We start from the raw sequence: 22,407 nt of genomic DNA on the forward strand, positions 1-22,407 counted from the left end.
GGCTGTCAGTTGCTGGGCTGGTAGCTCTGTTGGCCTCCCCTGTGAGCCTAGCCCTACCGCTGGTCTGGGATGCTGTCTTGCTCCCGCGTAAATACACTGATGTTCCGCTAGGCAGAGAGCATCAGGGTGCCCAGCAGCTGCTGTGGGGAGACTGGGGAGGGAGAGAAGAGAGCCCGTGCTGGTGCTGAAGCTCAGCTGGGAGTGACGGGAAGACCTGTGAATAGCTGGGGGCCAGTGATGGCTGAAGGATATGCCAGGCCTCCTCCCGCCTCCTGAGGGGCTCCAGGGTCCCAGCCTTCACATCAGTCGTAGTGGACAGAACAGAGTTGAGCAGGAAACTGTGAAAGGGAAAAAAATGACATAATACATGCCAAAGTTAAATAAAACTATTTAATTTTATTTGGGTTATTCTCTCACCCTGGTTTTTCTCCCCTGGCCTGGGTAAGAACACTCTCGTCCGATGAGCCCTGCTTGGTCTTGAGTCAAGGTCAGCATTTTGACTTCCCTTAGTCCCCATGCATTGCCACATTTGCCAGGGAGGCAGCGAGGAAGAGTGGGAAGAGCCTAGCATGTGGCATCCACAGAATTAGGAGCCGATGCCAGCTGTGCCATTGTTAGCTGCAGGGCCTTGGACGAGGTAACCTAACTCGGAGCCTCACCTTCTCTAATCTGTAAAATGGCAGTGATATCCAACATCGCCCGTAGTTGTGATGTTCCTTTGAGCTAATGCTTGTGAAGTTGCCTGGTGAGTCGGGTGTCTTGCAGATGTTTGGTGTGATCAACATCACCACCATCGCCATCATCCTCCCCTTCAGCCACCGTGGGCAGGCAGCAGGAGCAGGGTGGGGTAGAGTGTACACAACACCATCGGTCCCCCTTTGTCTTAACGACAGCCACAGGTACACTCGAGGGTCTGGGGCTGTAGGACAAGAGTCTCTCTCCTGATATATCTTGCCTCAACCTCCCTTAAATCCAAGAGGCAGGAGGACCAGGGTGCACAGTATCCCAGTCTAGCAGAAGTCTGCTCGGCCCTGCCCAGCAGGCTGCTCGGACAGCAGAGACCCTGTGTCTTCCACTGGGCAGCTGTCCTGCAGCCAGGGAGGGGGGTGAGATGTCTTCTCCCAGGAGCGCAGCGGTCCGTTGACTCTCCTCCCCACGCCCTGCCCAGGGGCATTTTCCTTTGTCTGCTCTGTGGAGCACCGGTGTGACTGGGGCAGGCAGGGTAGGGAAAGGGGGCAACTGGGGCCTTTCCCCAGCTGTGTTCTCTGAATCTCTTCCCCATTTCCCAAGAGAAGCTAGATAATAAAGGTGGAAGCTGAGGAAAGAGTTGGGGGGATGATGATAGTATCAACAGTTGATACTTACAAAGCAGTTGCTATTTACCAGGCAGAGTGCTTGGCTGTGATACGGTAGCTCTTCATTGCAAATGACCCAAACAACACTGCATCTGCTTGGGGGCAAGGCAGGGATTACCGGTTCATAGAGCCAGCCTGTGGGATGGGCAGAGCAGCGCTGGGCTGGGGACAGATGAGCTGGAGCACACCCAGCCAGGACCCTGTCCCCATCTCTTCTCCCTGCTTCTCTCCCACGGGCTCTTCACCTGTGCGCTGCTGCCTGACTCCCCCCGCCAGATCCCCCCACCCCCAGATTTCACAGCTTGGCTGCTTTGACCCTTCTTCCCTTGCTTCCGGAAGATGTGACAGCCCCTGGGGGAATACTGAAGTCTCAAACCCAGTCCTTTTAGCAACAAGGGAGGGGCTGCGATTGGCAGCCCCCAGTAGACCTATAGTGCTGGAGTGGGGGTGGAGCTGTCTCCCCTCCAGAGGGGAAGGTGTGGGCAAATAACTGCCCATGCACAGAGGCTAATTCATCTAGTCCTCACAGCTCCTGAGATGCCTGTTATTATTCCTGTTTTACAGTTTCAAAAGCAAAGGCTCTGAGAGGTAGAGTGACTTGTTCAAGGCCCCAACGCCACCGGGTGGCAGAGAGGCAGGATGGTGGAGTGGTTCAAAGCGAGGACTCGGTCTGCAGGGCAGAAATAGAGGCACAGATGTAGAGAACAAACGTATGGACACCAAGGGGGGAAAGTGGTGGGATGGTGGTGGTGGTGGTGGGATGAACTGGGAGACTGGGATTGACATATATACACTAATATGTATAACATAGATAACTAATAAGAACCTGCTGTATAAAAAAATAAATAAAATTTAAAAATTTAAAAAATCAAAAAAGTGAAGACTCAGGAGCAAAGACTTTAGCCAACTTGCTTAACCTTTCTGGCCTCAGTTTCTCCATCTGTATAATGGGAATGATCATAATCAGAGCCATTTCCTAGAACTACTGTAAGGATTGAATGAGTTAGTACATGTAAACCACTAAGAACAGTACTTGGCATGCCATGAATGCCTAATAAATATTAGGTATTGTTATCACAGAGCTTCACAGTTTACAAAGAACCTTCACATATATTATCTCACTTGACCTTTATAATAGCCTTGGAAAGTAGGCAGGGGAGTTGGCTGATCCCCCACTGCCCCCGACGCCATGCTCTCACCTCTGACCTAATCAACTGCATAAATCCCATAATCTGTTACAAAAAAAAATCACCCTCTCCAGTGAACAGCTGTCTATCCAACAAGGGAATAGAAATTCTCTCTTGGGGGTGAGCTGGCAGGCACTGTCCATGCTGCTGTCTCTTCCTCTCGTGAGTATGTATGAAGCCAACAATGTTAGAGGGCTTGCTTGGTGAATGTTCACCCAGAGACAGGAGCCCCCTCTTTGCAGAGTTCGTTTGATTCTCTCAGGGGGCTGAGCCTTGCAGCCTAAGCCCACTGGACTGGGCAGGAGTAAGGAACAGGGTGGCAGTTGCTTGGGAGGTAAGCCCTCTGGGAGCAGCAGTGCACGTGGCCCATCATGGCCCTTTGCCCCTGAGTGGGTGTGAGCCCTCCCCTGGGATGTGGGGCTGGGCGGGCTGGAATCCAGGGCTCACAGCAGGAAGATTACCCTTCCTACCCCCAGCAGGGAGGCAGACTGAGCTGGGCAGAAGCCTGGGATCCAGCTCTCACTCACCAGGGGACTGCTCTTTCTCTGCCTCAATTTGTTTTCCTTTAAAATGGGTTTGATGGTAACACATATTTCATAGGCTACTTTTAAAGATTAAATGAGAATGAATATTTAAAGTAGTAAGAATAGCACCTGACCTGTATGCTGTTTATCGTGATTATTATTATCATTTCTTATATCCAATCCAGGCCCCAAGCTAGGCTTCAAATATGGGCTTCCCATCCCAGAGTTTTCATTTCCTCTCATTTCCTTCTATAGTGTCCATAGAATGATTCCAGTGCCGCGGGCAGAGCCCTGTCCCCACCCCCAAACTCCCACCAGCACCTTGCTTATTCCCACTGCCAAGCTCATTGCTGGTCGACTCACCTAAAAGACTCACGCGTCTTGGCTCCACCTTCCCTTTCACACTGCGGTCCAGGCTGCTGCCCCCGGAAGTATGCAGTGTGAGTGGGGCTGGGCTTGTGTAGCCGCAGGAGCTCCAGCCCTGAACATCCCTGGGGTTCATGTCCTCCAGCCATTGGCTCCAGGGTCCTGCTTCATGCAGATGGACCTGGGGTCTCAGGCACACTGGCCTGGGGGGCAGCATTGCACGGGGGCTTTTACAGGCCAGTAGGCTGCAGCTGCTTCTTGCAGCTATTATGAGGAAAGGGAATTCTGAGCCTTCCAGAAGGAGCCAAGATGGAGAAGAATCACCTTGCATTTTACAAAAACAGATGATGAAACTTGGTCATGGCTTTGGGTCACTGTTTGCTTCGAGGTCAGAGGGTGTAGGGCACACAGTGGGGGTTTGAGGCCATGGTGCGGTCCCTGCCTCTGTTCCAGGCCATTGGTCACATGGGTCACGAGGTGAGGGGCAAATACTTGCCATCCTGAAAGCAGCCTGGTGCAGAGAAGGTGGAGAGGAGTGCTGGGCTCAGCCAGGAAGGACCCCGAAAAGCCCTCTGGAGCGCTGCCAGACAGAGCAGTCAAGTAGGTGATGACTGTCCTTTTGTTCTTTGCTTTCTTTTTCTCCTGTACATAAAACCCCAAGAGAACTTTGAACCAAAGCATCTAAGTTGGGAAGCAAAAGGTGCTGAGCCGTTTAGAGAGGAAAAGAGCAGCTGCGTGTGAGCGGAGGCGATGGTTTGCTTGAGTGCCGAGGACGCCTGGCTGCCCGAGCAGGGATGGGGAGCAGGGGGCTGAAGGGGTGCCAGAGGAGATCAAGGGGAACATTCCAGCCTGTCCAGCCTGGAGGCATCAGGACACTGATGTTCTCATAAGAGCTCAGCGCGTCCCAAAGCCAGCCCAGGGGGTGGGCCTCATCTGTTTGTGCTGACCGCTCCCCCAAGCCTCATTCCTGAGCACGTGTGATCAGGACCGAGACTGCCATTCACGGTGGGCACGCGCGGCCCTTTCATAGAATCCGAGGCTAAAGAGACCTGAAAGGGCTGCTGGAGCCAGGCCCCTGTCTCCAAAAAGATCTGAACACAAATAGATCAGACTCCCTGCCCTCTATTTTCCTCCCAAACAGTAAGACTTACTAATGTCTTAGGAATATAAAGAATATATACCTCTTTGCCCATAAATCAGACCAGTTTGTCTGTGATAATTTTTGGTCCTGGGCCTTTTCTGTTTTCAGTCCCTAGCCTGGTCTTAGACCATTCAGATCCAAGCTACAGGGATACCTACCTGCGCCAAACTCACCCACACAGCACAGCCAGGATAATCAGAAAGGACTATTCTGACCATCTCTTTGCCCCCTGTTGAGAGAGTGAGGCGTTGGGCTCCAAGCCTTCTGAAGGCCCTTTCTGCACGTGGTTCCATTACTCGCCTTCCCTGAAGCCAGCACTGCCCCCCGACATCTGACCAACCAAAGGTGGTCTTTTTTTTTTGGTTGTTTTTTTGGCCATGCCATGCGGCATGCAGGATCTTAGTTCCCCGACCAGGAATCGAATCCGTGCCCCCTGAAGTGGAAGCGTGGAGTCCTAACCACTGGACTGCCAGGGAATTCTCCAAAGATGGTCATGGAGAGCCCAGGAGCCTGGAAGTGCTCCTCTTCTCCCCGCCTCACTGCCCTCGTCACCCGCATTCCTACAGGTGCCTTGTCTTCTTTCCTGGCTCCGGCTGGGCTGCCCGAGGACTCTCAGGCACTGCCCAGCCTTCCCTGCTGCCCTCACTGTGCTCCTCTCCTCCAGCCCTGGCCTGCCCACTGCCCTATCCCAGCAGACCAGAGCAGTAGGCAGGGGCTGGAGGCATGGGTTCTGGGGCCGGCTCTGCCCCTGACTAGCTGGATGAATTGGCTGTCATCACTCATCTTGGGGCCCCAGTCTCCTCAAAAAAAAGGTAAGAGCTTTCATCTCAATCATTCTAACTCACTGGCATTCTGTGATTCTAACTCCATCTGGTAAACCTCAGATCTTGGTTATATCCTATTTATATACAGTGGAATTTTCTTTTAACCAGCTTCTTTGTCGCTAAGGTTTGGATACGTCATAGGCTAAATCATACAATAACGTGTCTAGGGTAACCTGTTAGCCTAAACATTGGGGGCTCAGGCATTCTGTGACCCCATAAAAGGCTCCCTTCTGGCATGTCCTGTCTGGAGAGGGGGCCTCATCTTTCTTTGGGGATCCTGCCAGTACTCAGGCCTTGATGATACCCCTGGGCATGTTTTTGATGGGCTGAACCCAAAGGAAGGCAAGCAGGTGGGATGGGAGGGATGGGAGGTGAGGCCTTGGGGGCTGAGTGAGACAGAGAGGAGGTTGGGATAATGATGTACCACTGTAATTTGGAGCCTATGCATTTTAAAGGGAGGTCATTTCTGAGTTATTTTTACAATAGAACTGGGTATTCTGATCTACCTCACTGCTGCGTGGAATCAAAAATAATATAGCATGACGCTATATCATCAACTAGTGGCTTCTCTTTCTGAGCAGCTTTTACCCAGCAATTATGTGAAATTATGTGACTCAGTATGGAAAGATAATCACCGGAGAAACTCTTCTGATTGCTTTCTCCTGCACATGCAGAAAAGCAAGTGTGCAGACAGCAGAAAGATCAGGGAGGAAAATTATCATGGATGTGCTATTGCCACCGAAAGTGTCAGCTGTTTACCAATGTAGAGATAAATGAGAGCATGGAAAGGAACAGAAAAATGAATGGAAAATCAATTTTTTCTCAGACGATGCTACAGAGGAAGCAAAATGTGGCTGGTTCCATTTTCTAGATGGGGATGATCTGAATGGTCTAGAGTTCAAGACCCCCCATCTAACAGTGATGATTTCGCCAGAGCCCCATCCCAGGGAGCTAGGTCCTCAGGCACCCCCAGGTAGGGGGTCCATGACCTCACATGCACAGGAAGCTAAGGTAATATTCCCGAACCCCCTCTCCCAGCTCCACCCAATTCTGCCTTGCTTTTCCGTCTTCCAAAGATCCCTCCATCCTTTCTTCCATCTACTTCTTAAACTCTATGGCCTGGAAATGAGATGTACCACTTCTACCACCTCTTAATCTCCCCCTCCCCCTAGCCAGCCCCAGGCAGCCCAGCTTCCTTTCTGAGATAAAGGAATGTGTGGGAACCGGGAGGGTGTAGGACACTGAGGGGCCGTTGTGTGCGAGGGAGGGAAGGCAGAGAGAGAGTCCCTTGGTGCATCAGTTCGAGAAAGGCGTTTTGTGTCCCGTCAGAGGCTCTGTATGTGTACTTGGCCACTCGACTCGGGGGCAGTGCCAGGGGTACCAACAGGATTTTAAAAAATGGGTGTGGGGAGCCAAGAGGCACCCTGAGGAAGCTTGTGCTGAGGTGTGGCTGGTATAGTCCAGGCCTGGGCAGCAGCTTGAAGGAGGGAAGTTGGTCCCTTTTCAAATCTGTAACAGTATTTCAGCTCACTGTAACTTGATCTGGAATGTTTTCTTTAGAATACAAAGACAGGTCTTTACTCTTCAGCCTGGCATTCAAGATCCTCTAGAGGCTGTCTCCCAGCTGTCTTATCAGAATTCTCACCACCCACACCCTCATGCTTTACACAACCCGATTATTCACTGTTTTGGAAGGTATCTTACTCTAGAAATGGCAAATACTTTGCAGATGGCTGTCACGGCCCCCTCCAGCGCTATGTAGACATTACTCATGGATGAAGGCCCTCTCTCCTGCCCCACTTCATTCAGAATCCTTCTGAGGAAGCCACTTCAGGCGACCACTATTTTTTTTTTTTTTTTTAATTTATTTTTGGCTGTGTTGGGTCTTCATTGCTGCGCGCGGGCTTTCTCTAGTTGCAGCGAGCAGGGGCTACTCTTCATTGTGGTGTGCGGGTTTGTCATTGCAGTGGCTTCTCTTGTAGCGGAGCACGGGGTCTAGGCACGCGGGCTTCAGTAGTTGTGGCACGTGGGCTCAGTAGTTGTGGCTTGTGGGCTCTAGAGCGCAGGCTCAGTAGTTGTGGCTCACGGGCTTAGTTGCTCTGCAGCATGTGGGATCTTCCTGGACCAGGGCTCGAACCCGTATCTCCTGCATTGGCAGGCGGATTCTTAACCACTGTGCCACCAGAGAAGCCCAGATGGCCACTACTGAATGAAGTACCTTGAGGTGCCACTTGAACCGAACTTGAACTTGAATACTATTTGTTATCCCCGCTTCCCATTTTCCCTTCTCACTGCCTTTGCTCATGCTGTGTCCTCTGCCAGAATGCCCTTCCTCTTGTCTCTTCTTACCCCTGTCCATCAAAATCCCATCCTGCTTTCCAGGTTCAGCTGAAATGTCAACTCCACCATGGAAACGTCCCAGGTCTCCTGTTGTATTCCCTGCTCCCCTTTTCCGTGCCCTGCTGGCTGATCCTTGAATGTAGTCTCTGCCTCTTGTGAAGCTCTCTTCACACTTGCTGATACACCAGAGCCCTCTGCTTTCAAACCTTGCCGCCCTGTCCTGTTCACCTGTTTATCCCTTGCAGAACCCGGGATCGTATAACCCCGTCTAGGAATTCAGTGTGTATGTGTGGGGGGGATTAACTTGAACGTGAGCATCTATGGAGGTGATTGGGGGGAGCTGAGGGGAAGGTGTAGCAGTGACTAGTGGCCTGGTACCCTTGATATGAGTCCTTCCTACTCCCAGGAGGGGCCCTGCTTGCCTAATAACCCCTCTCCTGGCTAGAAGCAAGTCCCAGCTGCTACCCCCGTTCAAGGGGAGGGCATTACACAAAGGTTTGAATGCTAGAAGGTTGGAATTATTGGGGATCACATTAGAGTCTGTTCACCAGAAGGGTGAAATTATAAACAAAAACTGAGTTTATAACTAATAGATCTTCATTAAAGAAAATTCTAAAAGATGTTCTCCAGGAATTAAGAAAATGGCTTGATGGACGTCTGAGATTCAAAAGGAATCATGAACAAATGAGTTAGTAAATAAGTTGTATTAGTTATCTGTTGCAACATAACAAATTACCCCCAAACTCAGTAGCTTAAAACAACAAACATTTGTTATCTCACACAGTTTCTGAGGGTCAGGAGTCAGGCAACAGCGTAGCTGGGTGGTTCTGCTCGAGGTCTTTGACGAGGTTGCAGTCAAACTGGCAGCCAGGGTGGCAATCAGTGAGAGGCTGGAGAACCTGCTTCCATGCTCACTTACATGGTTCGTGGCAGCCTTACTTCCTAGTGGGCTTTTGAACTGCGGCTCTCAGTTCTTTGCCACGTGGGCCTCTCCACAGGGATGCCCGAGCATCCTTAAGACATGGCAGGTAACTTTCCCCAGAGCAAGCAATCCGAGAGAGAGAGAGCAGGAAAAGAAAGCTGTGGTGCCTTTTATAATCTAATATTGGAAGTGACGTATCAGTTCTGCCATATATTATTGGTCACACAGACTAACCCTGGTGCACTGTGGAAGGGGACTATACAAGGATGTGAATACCAGGAGGTATTGGGGGCTCGCTTGAAGGCTTGCCACTATACATGCGGGTGAATCTAAACAAATGTTCTTTCCAAGAAATAGAAACACTAATATCTGTTTCATAGGATTAAGAAAAGAACTGAAAATTTGTACAGTAATAGCATATATATCATGAAGGGGGCGATTTGTATTTTTCAAGAAGAGTATTTTACCTAATAACTATTATACATTTTAACTTTAGACTTTTAAAATCTTTGTTAAATTGAATACTGTTTTGGTCTGTTCAGAGGCTGCTATAACAGCATACCATAGACTAGATGGCTTATAAACAATAGAAATTTATTTCTCACAGATCTGGAGGCTGGAAAGTCCAAGATCAAGTTGCCAGCAGATTCAGTATCTGATGAGGGCCTGCTTCCTGGTTCATAGACAGCATCTCCTCACTGACCCCTCACATGGAAGAAGGGGCAAGAGGGCTCTCTGGGGTCTCTTTTAGAAGAGCACTAATCCCATCATGAGGGCTCCCCCCACTCATGGCCTAATCACCTCCCAAAGGCCTACCTCCAAATACCATCTCATTAAGGATTAGGTTTCAACATATGAATTTTGGGAACACAAACATTCAGTCTATAGAAAATATAAATGGTAAAATTCCGAAGGTAACCACTAAAAGACTAGAAATAACTTGTGTAATTTCTCAAGCAGTAGAGGGAGAAAGTGAATAAGAAAAAAAAAAAGTCAAAAGAGAAATACACATAAGAAAAGTAGGGAAAAACAGATGGTAGAAATCAGACCAAATATGTCAATAGTCACAATAAAGTTAAATGGAGTAAACTTGACAGTTAATAATCAGGTTGAATTTTTTAAAATCTAGCTCTTTACATTTATAAGATGGTAAGATACACACAATGCATAAAGACAGAAAGGTAGAAAGTAAAATGGAATTTAAGACAGGATCCCTATATAATCCTAAAAGATCCAACTCACAGGACAACGTAACAGTTTTAAACTTTCTGTTACAATATTGTGAGAAACACAGGGATAAATTTATATATCCTTCCTCACAGTGGTAGATTTTAAAGCACCTATCTCAGTTTTTGGTAGGTCACACAGTCAAAAACTGAGAAAATATATAGAAATTTAAATAACACCATTAATAATCTTAATTTAATGGGCATATAGAACTTTCTTCCCAACAGTGAAGGAATTACACAGAATATAATTTTTGAAATAAATAACCATATACTAGATCATAAAGCAAGTCTCAGTAAATTTCAAGGTATCTATATCCAACAGACCACATTCTCTGACCACAGTGCACTTGTTAGAAGTCAGTCACAAAGGCAAATTAAAAATCACTATACATTGGGACATTTAAAAAACATGCTTCTTAATGCACAGGTCAGATAAATTATAATGCAAGTCTAAAGTACTAAGAACTAAACAATAATCAAAAAGCCACATTTCAAAGCTTATATTTGGAGTGACTTAGAGGGTTATATAGTCTTTTTATTTATTTATTTATTTATTTATTTATTTATTTAGGGCTGCATTGGGTCTTCGTTGCTGCATGCGGGCTTTCTCTAGTTGTGGCGAGCAGGGGGTACTCTTGGTTGCGGTGCGTGGACTTCTCATTGTGGTGTCTTCTCTTGTTGCAGAGCATGGGCTCTAGGCGTGCGGTCTTCAGTAGTTGTGGCACACGGGCCTCAGTAGTTGTGGCTCGCGGGCTCTAGAGCACAGGCTCAGTAGTTGTGGCGCACGGGTTTAGTTGCTCCATGGCATGTGGGATCTTCCTAGACCAGGACTTGAACCCGTGTCCCCTGCATTGGCAGGCGGATTCTTAATCACTGTGCCACCAGGGAAGCCCTGGTTATATAGTCTTAAATGCTGATATTAGAAAACAAGAAAGGCTAAATACTAATGAACTAGGCATCCAACACAAGATAAATCTAAAGAAAAAAACAATAGAATAAACTCAAAGAACCTATAAGGGCAGAATTAAGAATAAGTTAAAACACACTATAAAGAGGATCAATAAAACCAAGAGTTGGTTCTTTGAAAAGACTAATAAAATAGTTAAATCTCTAGTGACACCAATTAAGAAAGGAGTTGTCACAAATAAACAATATTAAGAATGAAAAAAGGACATAACTACAGATCCAACAGAAATGAATGATTTCTAATGATAACTAGAAAATACTATAAACAACTTTATGACAATAAATTTGAAAGCAGAAAAGGACAAATTTCTATAAAGATTATAACTCACTAACTATATAAAAGAAGAAATAGAAACCTTAAGAGTGTCATAGCCATTAACTAATTGAATAGGCCAGTTAAAATCATCCCACAAAGAAAATACTAAGTCAGATGATTTTACAGTTTAGTTCTACCAAACATTCAAAGAACAGACTATTCCAATCTTCTGCAGACTCTTCCAGGGAATAGCAAGAGAGGAAATACTTGTTCTGTGAGGCCAGTACTACCATGATACCAAAACCAGACAAGGTAAATACAATAAAATAAAAATTGCAGCTCAATCTCACTCATGCACATAAATGCAAAAATCGTAAACAAAATATCAGCAAACCAAATCGATCAGTTTATTAAAAAGATAATACAGTGGTTTCATCCCAGAAATGCAAGGATGATTTAACATTAGATAATCTGTACATACAATTTACTTCGTTAATAGATTAAAGGTTAAAAAACATAGATGTAGAATACTTGTTCATAATTAATATAAAACAGAAACATCTTGGAAACCCAGGATTAGAGGGGAACTTCTAAAGCATTAGAAGAAATCTATTTAAAATTAGTAATTTAATTTTTTATCCCATTATGCACACACACACGCACACACATATATCACATTTTCGTTATCCATTCTCACCACACACAAACAAAAGGTAATTATGTGAGGTGACAGAGGTGTTAACTAATTTTATTGTGGTGATATTTTGCAATATATGCATGTATCAAATTGTCACATTGTACACCTTAAACTTACACAATGTTATAATGTCACATCACAGTAAGCTGGGGAAAGATTAAAAATAAGCACACACACAAATAAAAAAATTGGTGATAAGACTGTATGTGTGTCCATGTCTATTATCACTGCTTCTATTCTATATTTTACTATAAGTTCTAGCAGTACAGTATGACAAGAAATAGAAATAAACAGTGTAAGTGTTGGAAAAGAAGAAGCAATCCTATATCATTTACAGATGATATGTCCACAGAAAACCCCAAAGAATCTATAGGTAAATTATTAGAAATAGAAAGAGAACTTAGCAAGATTATTGAATTTAAGATCAGCATATACAAATCAATTGCCTTTCTCCATACCAGCAAAAATTAGAAAACACACACAAGAGATAGCACTTAAAATAGCAATAAAAATTATAAGATACCTAGCAGTATATCTAACAGAAGATATAAAACTTAGATGAAAGACTTAGATGAAAGCATTTATTAAAACTTTATTAAAATACATTGAAAGGACCTAAACAAATGAAAAGATTTATTTATAGAGAGGAGACTCAAGATCACAAAAATGTCAATTGTCCCCATATCGTTCTATAGATAGATGCATTGCAATTCCAATGAAAATCCCAACGATTTTAGATGAATTTGACAGGCTGATTCTAGAATTTATATATAAGAGCAAAAGACCAAGAATAGCAAAGACATTCCTGAAGGAAGAGGCAAGAGAGGCAGAGAAGAAAGGAGAAAAAGAAGAGGAAGCTTCTCCCACCACATGGGGAGATTACCATAAAGCTGTAGTAATTGAGACACTGATTTTGTTGCAGGTATAGACAAACTGACCAATAGATCCAAAGAGAAAGCCCGGAAACAGACCCACACCTGAACAGAAACCAGATACAGGGCACAAGTGGCTGTGCACATCATGAGGGAAGATGTCGCAGACGGTGCCAGGACAACTGGTTGTCAGATGGAAAAAGCAAGAATTAGATCCCGACCTCATGCCTTCCATAAACATCAATTCTGGATGAAATACAGATTTAAATGTAAAAGACAAAACTTTAAGCTGTTTAGAAGAAAATTCTTTGACTCAGGGTGACAAGGAATATCTTTAAACAAAACACAAAGATCATTGCATTCAATTACATTAGAATTAAATTCTGTTCATTGAGAGACAATAAAAAAGTAAAAAGGCAAGGCACTAATTGGGAAGAGATATTTGTAATAGTTAATGACAAAGATTTAGTATCAAGAATAATAAGTGAACAATAATAATGTCAACCCGTTTGAAAAATTAGCAAAAGACATGAAAGGCACATCACTGATGAAGAAACAAGAAATGCAAATAAATAATCAGAAGCCCATCTCCATTACTAAGTAATCAAATTAAGACCATATTTTACACCTCTAGAATGGCAGAAATTAAGCAGTCTGATAATATCAAGTATTGATAAGGATGTAGAGTAATGGTAACAGTCATATGCAGCTGGTGGGATTTTAAATTGGGGGTGGTCACTTTGGAAAACAATTTGAAATTATTCCATAAAGTTGACAATTTGTATGCTATACAACCCAACAACCTCACTCCTAGGCTTATCTCTAGAACATAATTTTTCAAACTGCAGAGCAACCCATTAATTAATTAACAGGTCTAGGGACTTACCTGGTGGCGCAGTGGTTGAGAATCCACCTGCCAATACAGGGGACATGGGTTCTAGCCCTGGTCCGGGAAGATCCCACATGCCATGGAGCAACTAAGCCCCTGCTCCACAACTACTGAGCCTGCGCTCTAGAGCCCACGAGCCACAACTGCTGAGCCCACATGCCACAACTACTGAGCCCACAAGCTGCAACTACTGAAGCTCGTGCACCTGGAGCCTGTGCTCCACAACAAGAGAAGCCACTGCAATGAGAAGCCTGTGCACTGCAATGAAGAGTAGCCCCCACTCACCACAACTACAGAAAGCCCGCGCACAGCAATGAAGACCCAACGCAGCTAAAAAGAAAAAAAGAAAAAAATTAATTAATGGGTCTAGCCATTAATTGACTTAGCCACTTTTTTAAAAAAAGAAACAAAGTAGAATAGAAAATATCAGAGGCCATCATTTGTACCGGATTCCAATGTAAAAAATATTTCATGTGAAAGTGATAGTGAAAAGATTTGAAAAACAGTGCCCTTGGAACTCCTGCCTGTGTGTGCTGGGCAACAAACACAAATACGTTAAAAAAAAACTGCATTATTTATAATAGCACAAAATTGGGGGTAGGGAGATATCCATTGATAGGAGAATGGACCAATACATGATAATGTTTACCTGCACAATGGAATATTACACAACAATGAAAATGAATGAACTATGTTTATGAATGAATCTTAGAAATGTAATGTTGAACAACAACAACAAAGCCAGTCCCAGAAAAATAAACAGTAATATAGAGCTCAAAAATCTCCACCAAACAATGTATTATTTAGATATATATGTGATAAATATATTTTTTAAAAGAAGAACAAGGTATATATCCATACAATGGAATATTATTCAGCCATAAAAAAGTACTGATACATGCTACAGTATGGATGAACCTTGGAAACCTTATGCTAAGTGAGAAAAACGATGCAAAAGGACATGTATTTTATGATACTTTTATATGAAATGTCCAGAGTAGGCAAATCCATAGTGACAGAAAGTAGATTAGTGGTTGTCAGGGACTGGGAGAAAGGAAAGATGGGAAATGACTGCCAGTGGGTACCAGCTTTCTTTTTGAGATGATGAAATGTTTCTTAGTGCTGATGGTTGCACAGTTTTGTGAATATACTAAAAATCATTGACTCGTACATTTTAAAAGGATGAATTTCATGGTATGTGAATGGTATCTTAATTTAAATTTTTTTTTGAAGAAGAACAAGGGACTGATTAAAAATATATATTCAGGGTATTGTTTACTTCTGGGAGTAAGGCAGAGGGATGGGTTGGAGGAAAATAGAAGTAAATGTTGCAGTACGTATAAAGTTCTAGTTCTTAAGTTACTTAATGGGTGTTTCCTTTATGTTTCATTACATGTGTGTTACATATATTTTTGTACATATAAAATGTAATAGGAAACTTAAAAGAAATACAAATATTAAATGAAGTAGCATTCAAGGCAGATGACTGCCTTGTGAGAAATGCTCCTTGAATTGGGAGTCCAGAGTTCTGGGTCTGTGCCTTGGCCTGACTCTGGATGGAGCTGTTCTGACCTCTGCTGGCTGGGAGGTGAAGGGCAGCTGGGGGCTGCTGGCTGCAGGGCCGGAACGGAATATGGCGTGAACCGACAGAGCAAGCATGGTCCTGGCCCCTAGACAGTGTGCAGGGGGTTAGGCCGCTGCCAGTCTCACCCCACTAAGAAAGAGCAAGCAGCCTTGGGCTTTCGTGTTTCGAGTTTCATTCCCCTCTCCTCTCTGGCTCTTTACCACACTCCTTTAATTAAGCGCAGGAATGAGGTGTGTGTAACTGCACCGAAATCCATCCCTGGGAGGGACCAACCGGCCCTGCCCTCTGCCTCCATCCAGGGGCCACTGACCCCAGAGACCAGGGCCTTGAGCTCATGAGCAGAAGTCTCAGGCCCCTTCTGGGGAAGGAGAGGTCAGGGCGCCGATGCTCAGAGAGCATGTCTCCGTGCTCCCTTTGTTTAATCAAACCACCTATCTGGAGGATTATGAACTAAAGTCTATAGGAAGAGTTGACCTGGGCACTTTGGAGGTGAGAGCGTGCGGGGTACCTTGATGGAGAGCTGTCAGCATTTCAGGGTTTACTCTAAAGAGTCCAGGAAACAGCAGGCCTTCCTCCCCAACCCCTGGCTGGACTACGGGGGCATTGGCTTACCTGCCCCATTTAATCTGATAGAAAGAAGAACTTCCACCAGTGGGTCTCGGTTGTAGGGAACCAGGCCAGGAAGTCCCAGACGTCTTAATGAGCTAGAGATGGCCACGTCTCTAGGTGGCCCAGAGAGGAGGACACAGGTGAGGTGATCTCCCAAGCCCTTGGGGTTTTATAGCTTTAGCACCAGAGAGGCAGCCGGGCAGAGGCGTTCCTGAGCTGCGTTGGGATCCAGACTGTGCCGCTCGCTACCGTGAGTGTCCTTTCACCTCCTTAAGCTCAGTCTTTTCACCTGCAAAATGGGTCAGTCACAGTGCCTGCTGGTTGAACTGATTCTGTCGTAATTGAACTCATGCATGCAGAGCACTCCGTAAGGAGTCTATAAATGTCAGCTGCTTTGGCTTTGTTGTCCGACCTCACACCGTGTGGAGAGAGCTCAGAGTCGGGGTGGGAATCCGACTGGGGCCCTCGCCGGGCTGAGGGTTAGAGTGGGGAGTCTCCTACCCAGAGAGTCATTTCCCTCCCTCGTCCCCAGACGCCATGGAGGTGGTGCTGCTCTTCCTGTGTGGCCTGCTGGCCCCGGCGGTCCTGGCCAATGGTAAGTACCCCTTTCTGGTGGAAGGTCCAGGCCCTTTGGGACACTAGGGTTGGGGAGGCTCTCAGATTCTACACGTCTGACCAGCTGTCCCGCCTTTAGTCAGCAAAGAAAGTCCTGGAAGGCAGCAGCTAACACAGCCCCTATTCCAGCCTGCCCACCTCTCCCCACGGGCTCCAGCCCTCAAGCCCACCAGGTCCCTGTAGACTTTTAACCTGAACTTTGGGAGTCAGACTTGCACCTCAGTCTCTAGATTGTGCAAGTCACATGTCCTAACGTGGTCTCGGTTTCCCCACCTATAACAAGAGGAGAATAGACCCTGCCTTTTGATGATGACGTAAGATAAAAAGGAGCAATAAATGTGGATGCTGTGAATGCAGACTCTGATTGGTGCTCTGAGCTGCACCTGCCTTTGGCTTCCAGGCTGGCCCTGGCGGGCAGGCCCACCCTTCCGTGCTTCTCTGGGCATCTCTGCTTCATGGGCCCTGTTTCCCAGGAATTCCTTTGTGGGGAGTGAGGCCTGTAAGACAAGGTAGGATATTTGGGAATCAGGATGTGTAGCTGTCTCCCTCTTGTCCACACCTGTTTGTTTTTCTAGCAGCTGAGCAGGAGAAAGAAAAGGACCCTTTTCATTACGGTGAGCAGGGACGGCGACCCTGGGTGGGGAAGGGGAGGCACAGCCCCATCCAGGGGAGGGATGGACACGCTCTTCCTGGCCCTTCCCCTCTTCCATCTCTCACTCTTGTTCCGTTGGCAGACTACCAGACCCTGAGGATCGGGGGATTGGTGTTTGCTGTGGTCCTCTTCTCGGTGGGGATCCTGCTTATCCTAAGTAAGTTTGTTTGTTCCTTTGTTCACTCTAAGGGCGACGTCTGCGGCTGTGAAGTGAGTGGCGAACAGTGTAAGAGACTGGCGGTTCTCTTTCCTGGAGAGGGAAGGAGCCTGTCTGTCTTCCTAGTTATCTCCAGGGCCTAGTACACTGCTGGGCACATAATAGGTGCTCAGTGAAACAGTGAAGAATGAACAAAATCAGTGCTCGATGAAAACAAGCACAGATACGAAGGGGCGGAGGTGGCTGTCCCGGTGCTGTACCCATCTGGGCGCGGGTGGGGGGGTCACAGGAGAGGGGACAGGGGCTGTCCTTAGAGTGCTCCGAGGGGCGTGCCCCTGCGTGTGTTTCCCCTCGTGAGCCTGGGCTGCACGCAGCTGTCTGCGTTTACGTGGTCAAGCTGACGGTGGTGCTGTAGCCATCCAAGCTGCTGACGGTTGAACCCTGGCCTCCGAAGAGCCCTGCTCCAACCAGGGATCGCCGCACGCAGCTGTGCAAACCGTGCAGTGCCCAGGAGTCGGGGCTGCTGTTCGCACAGTCCCACAGACTCACCGGGCAGCCCTGCTGTGGCTAAGCCAGGACATTGACCTTGGATGGTTTCTTTGCCTTTCAGGTCGCAGATGCAAGTGCAGTTTTAACCAGAAGCCGCGGTAAGGATGCCATGGCTGTGGACATCTGGGGTGATGACGCTAAGAGGGGACAGGGAGGGGCCTGTGGTGTGTGACCCCAAATGAGTGTGCTTTGGGATTCTTGTCTCAGAAACAGGCTGTGTGTGTTGGGTTAGAGGTAGAAGTTTTGAGGATTGTCAGGCAGCCTTTGGGGCAAAGGAGAGGTCAAAACATCAAGGGTTAGCCCATCCTTTTTTCTGATGTATGTGTGGGGTGGGGGAAGGGGGAGAAGATGCTGGATCCTTGTCCAGAGGCCCTTGAGTTGGGCTTGGGAGAAGGGAAACAGAGGGCCTCCGGACCTCTCCTGAGATCTGTCTCCTCTCTTCAGGACTTGTGACACTGCCCTGTGGTCACCTGCTCAGGAGGTTCTTTGAGCTTTGTGGAATCTTGGGCTTCCTTTCACCCACCCTCTACCTCCACCTAAGGGCACAACCCATTAGCCCACCATGGTGACCCAGGGCAGCGCTGACCTCAGGAGTCCAAAGTCTGTGGCAGGACACAACCCGATGCCCCATGCAGCCCTAGGCCATCCCTTCCCAGTACTTAGCTCTCTCAGGGACCGACATTGAAGGGTGCCTGTAAGTTCCCCTGACTACATCCCCTTTGGCCCTGGCCTCCCCCGCCCCATGAGCCCCATGGTGGAGAATGATCCACCATGACTTGGAGGAGACGGATCCCAGGGCCCTGGAGAGTGAGGGCAAGGTGAGTGGCGATGCTCTCTGGGTTTACCCTGGAGACGTCTGACGGGCTTGTCTTTCATCCTCTTGCAGGGCTCCAGGGGACGAGGAGGCCCAGGTGGAGAACCTCGTCACTGCAAATGGTAAGTGTCAGGCCCACCCGCCCAGGTGGGATGGAGGGAATGGACAAGGGTTCTCCTACAGCTTGAGGGTGGGGGACGGTTGCCAGGTGCCGTCGTCTCTTGAGAGCTGGCCGGTCAGACGTGCTCCCATAGTGCCAGAGTGGGGGGTCCCCAGGGCCTCTGCTCTGCATCACTCCCTCACCTCCACCAACAGGCTGCTGCTCCTGACGGCTGCTATTTACAGGGAATCCACTTAGTGTTTGGCATGATACAAAGTGCTTCACTTCTCATTTAATGGGCGCACAGCCCCATGAGGTAGGCATCACTCTGCACATTTTACAACCAAGGGACTCAGAAAAGTTAAGGAACGTGCCAGGTTCTCTAACAAGCGAATAACAGGACAAGGATCTGCCCCAGGTCTGTCTGACTCGAAATCCACATGAGTCACCTTTGCGGTTCGGGTCAGGCTCCCCCAGAGACAGGCACAGTCACGGCTGCTGCAGGGGGTGGCCCGCTGGGGTGAGGGGTTCATTCACTACCCTCCATTCTGGTTCTCTTTCCAGCAACGGAGCCCCAGAAAGCAGAGAACTGAAGTGCAGCCCTCAGGCACAAAGGTGAGATGCTGTCTACCTGCATCCTCCTGTCACCATCACTGTTCTGACTGAAGTCTGGCCGAGGAGTCATCAGGGAAGAATTGGGCTAGCTTTTGCAACGCGCACAGCTTTCACTATGAGCTGTGCTCAGACGAGGCTCGTGTCTGAAGAGTGATGAGACAGACGGATTGAAACCTCCCAGGTGTACCACACACACACACAGAATGAGCAGTCGGGAAATAGAGCTTCCATACAAGCCAGCGGTCAAGTTGATAGGGGGCCATCCTAGCTACCACGTGGGCATGACTTGGGAGAGAATTAGAGTCAGTGAAATACTCCTAATATCAAAGTAGCATAAAGACAATGGCTTTCAGTGATGATTCAGAGAGTACCTTCAGGCCGCTTTTTAAAGTTAACATTTTATTTTTAAACTTTCCAACCCTACACAAAAGTAGGGAGAATAGTATATGACCCCCCCCACCGCCCCACACCAGCATTATCAGTTGACGTTTAGGGGCACTGTTTTTCGTTCTATTTAGTATCCATTTCCATTGTTCATTATATCAACAGTAATGCAGGAAAGTAATAACTTAAATGCTTTACAGTTTTCAAAATGCTGCCACAAACACAAACTCACTCAAGCCTGCCAGAAGATGTAAGAAGGACAGGTAGGGTTTAGCCCCATTTTAAAGATGAAGAAACTGAGGTCAGAGAGAGTAGCCATACATATAGTAAGTAACAGGCTGGAACTCGAGCTCAGGGCTTTGTAGTTGAGTGCTGCATTTCACTACACCCCTCTGCTCCTGCCCGTCTCCCTTTATGACATACCCTGGCATATACTGGGGCGTGGCGGGGATCAGTCTTCTATCAGCTCACTTCTGCCTTCTTTTCCACACAAATAAGGGATATACTTTATCCTAAATCGTAAGTTAAAGGAGATTTCTGGATGTAAAATGCCTGATACACCAGCTTTTACCGTCATGGTAATAACACAGGGTACTTGTGGAGCATTTGAATTCTTTCCTAAGGGTGGGCAGAGCGGGGCTCATTACCTCCTATCTTCTAGCTGGGCCTCGGGAAGGTTAAGGATGCCTCAGTTTGACGTGGCCATAGATCCAATCCAGGAGGCAGGCATCCCAGCTGCAGCTCGGTGTTCTGTCTATGTCGTGGCAGCTGGCAGCTCGGAATCTGGGGAGCAGTGTGGGAAGGCTCCAGGGAGGGAGTCTTGAGCCAGCAGTTGTCTTTTTTTTTTTTTTTAACTAGAACTTCCTCGGAAACCCTGTTTTCCTGAGTCTCAGGGCTGTGAGCAATTCTTGGAGGTGTCCTGAGATAGAAACCCCGGGTTTAACAATTTCCTTTCCACATCTCCCAGGTTCCATCCCCCTGAGAGAGCCCCTCTCCTGAGCTCCACGCCCTCCTCCACCTTCATCTCTTGGCCCTGCTTCTCAGGCTCGTCCTCCTTGATTTACTGAGAACAAGGCACTTAGAGTGGGTCTCATCGTGGGAGCTTCCGTGGGCAGAGGGTCTGTCCTAATTAATGTCTGGGAGAAAAGCAGGTAAAGAGTTTTGAAAGGAAGCCAGAGTTTCGTTTTAATTTAAATTCTCTCTCACTTCAACCTCCAGAACCTGAAGGCAGCTGCTTGAACCTTTAGATGCAAATGCTGATGCTTAAGAAAACCGGCCACTTCAGCAACAGATCTTTCCCCAGGAGAAGCCAAGAACTTGTGTGTCCCCCGCCCTCTCCCCAACCCCTCGACACCTGTCCTCAACTTAACGATGCAACCCCTGCCCCTCTGCAGCCTGTGGTCTCGTCCACCTCCTGTGACGTGTGTCTGTGTGTGTGTGTGTGTGTGTGTGTCTGATAACTGTGGTCTTCGTGGCTGCTTGTTCGTGGATGACACTGTATTTTAGTGAACCTGGCCCCACTTTCCTGGGCAGGAGCTCAGCCATGTGGCTGTCAGCTCGTCTCTGCTCTCCATGGCCCCATCACCTTCCACTCCTGGGAGTCTGCTTTGTCCCTAAGAGACCAGTTCCTTCTCTTGATTTAGGGGTGGATGGAGGGGTTGGGCACGGGCGGGAGTCTCTGATTGGCTTGGGACTTGGGAAGGTTTACATCACCTTCGTGATCCTTCTACATGGCCCGTCTTCACTCCTTTTATAAGAACCTTGCTTCCACATTTGTCCCTGGACCAGCTCTGTTCTGAGGTCCCTTGGCAGTGGGAGGTTCCCAGCAAGGAGCTGATGAGCCCACTTTGCCCTCGGGCAGCTACACCCCTTCCCTGGTGCCCATCTGCCCCACCTCACTCTGCCCCTGGGGAACGTGCCTCTTGCATATCTTCTCAGCAATAACCCCGTGGGCTCTGGAACCCTACCCCCTTCTCCAGCCTTCCCTGCTCCCAAGACGCCCAGCTCTAGCCCAGCTCGTCTGGACTCAGACTCCTGTCCCTGACCTGGGGCTCTGGCAGGTGATGGCTGAAGGGGTGCATTCAGCTGGGGCCAGTGCTCTGGGGAGGGGCAGCTGGGAGAGCAGGGGTCCTTTGCTTCTCTGTCCACATCCCATTGGCCAGGCAGCAGCGGGGGCGCCTGCACCCTCTGCTCGCCTGTCACTGGCCAGAACGGCAAGTGCAGCGGCTGTGCTGCGGGTTAGGGACCCGGCAGGGCTCCACGCAGCCCTGCTGCAGGGGGAACGGCACGAGGTCGAAGCTGGTGAAGAGAGTGGAAAATCAGACCCCGCCCCTCCCACTCATCGTGTTCTCGTGGAAACTAACCAAACCGTGCCGCTGTGACCAGGACTGCTGTTCTCTGTGTCGTGATCTCTCCTCAACAACGACGAAAGGAATAAAATACCACTTGTTTCCTAGTGGCTCTGAGGTGCTTTCCTTTCTGTGAAAGAACCTGAATATTTGTAGGGCCTGTGGTGCTTGAAGGGCTAAAGGGACCGTGTCCTTGGTCAGAAGGAGGAGGTGACAGCTGCAGGGCCAGCCGGGAGGTGTTTTATTTCCGGGGATGTGTTTATTTCTGCTGCTTGACCACTTAGCTCCTCCCCTGCTTCTCCTCGTGCCTCCCCTTCCTCTCCCCTCCTTTACCCGCACCCCTCCTCCTCACGCCTTCCTCCTCCTGCTTCCACCCCTGGTCAGTGGGTTCAGGCTCCACCCCATAGCTGG

At 47.9% G+C, this 22,407-nt stretch overlaps 1 protein-coding gene across 4 annotated transcripts in view; it reads left to right on the forward strand.

Annotated features, from left to right (window-relative positions):
* The window catches only part of FXYD6 (FXYD domain containing ion transport regulator 6), a 32,017-nt gene extending 9,911 nt beyond the window's left edge, over positions 1-22,106 (forward strand). Inside the window, exons 2-9 of one of the 4 annotated variants that reach the window (XM_059930311.1) lie at positions 3,886-4,032; positions 16,295-16,357; positions 16,953-16,991; positions 17,112-17,186; positions 17,797-17,833; positions 18,622-18,671; positions 19,214-19,264; positions 20,867-22,106. In XM_059930311.1, coding sequence (XP_059786294.1) covers positions 16,300-16,357; positions 16,953-16,991; positions 17,112-17,186; positions 17,797-17,833; positions 18,622-18,671; positions 19,214-19,242 — 288 coding nt within the window. In that variant the 5' untranslated portion in view covers positions 3,886-4,032; positions 16,295-16,299 and the 3' untranslated portion in view covers positions 19,243-19,264; positions 20,867-22,106. Of the gene's footprint in view, positions 1-3,885; positions 4,033-16,294; positions 16,358-16,952; positions 16,992-17,111; positions 17,187-17,796; positions 17,834-18,621; positions 18,672-19,213; positions 19,265-20,866 lie in introns of those variants that run through there. The other 3 variants (XM_059930310.1, XM_059930308.1, XM_059930309.1) reach the window with 3 other exon arrangements.
* Positions 22,107-22,407: the final 301 nt, after the last annotated feature.

Source organism: Balaenoptera ricei, chromosome 8, assembly GCF_028023285.1.
Source record: "Balaenoptera ricei isolate mBalRic1 chromosome 8, mBalRic1.hap2, whole genome shotgun sequence".
Classification (NCBI taxonomy): domain Eukaryota; kingdom Metazoa; phylum Chordata; class Mammalia; order Artiodactyla; family Balaenopteridae; genus Balaenoptera; species Balaenoptera ricei.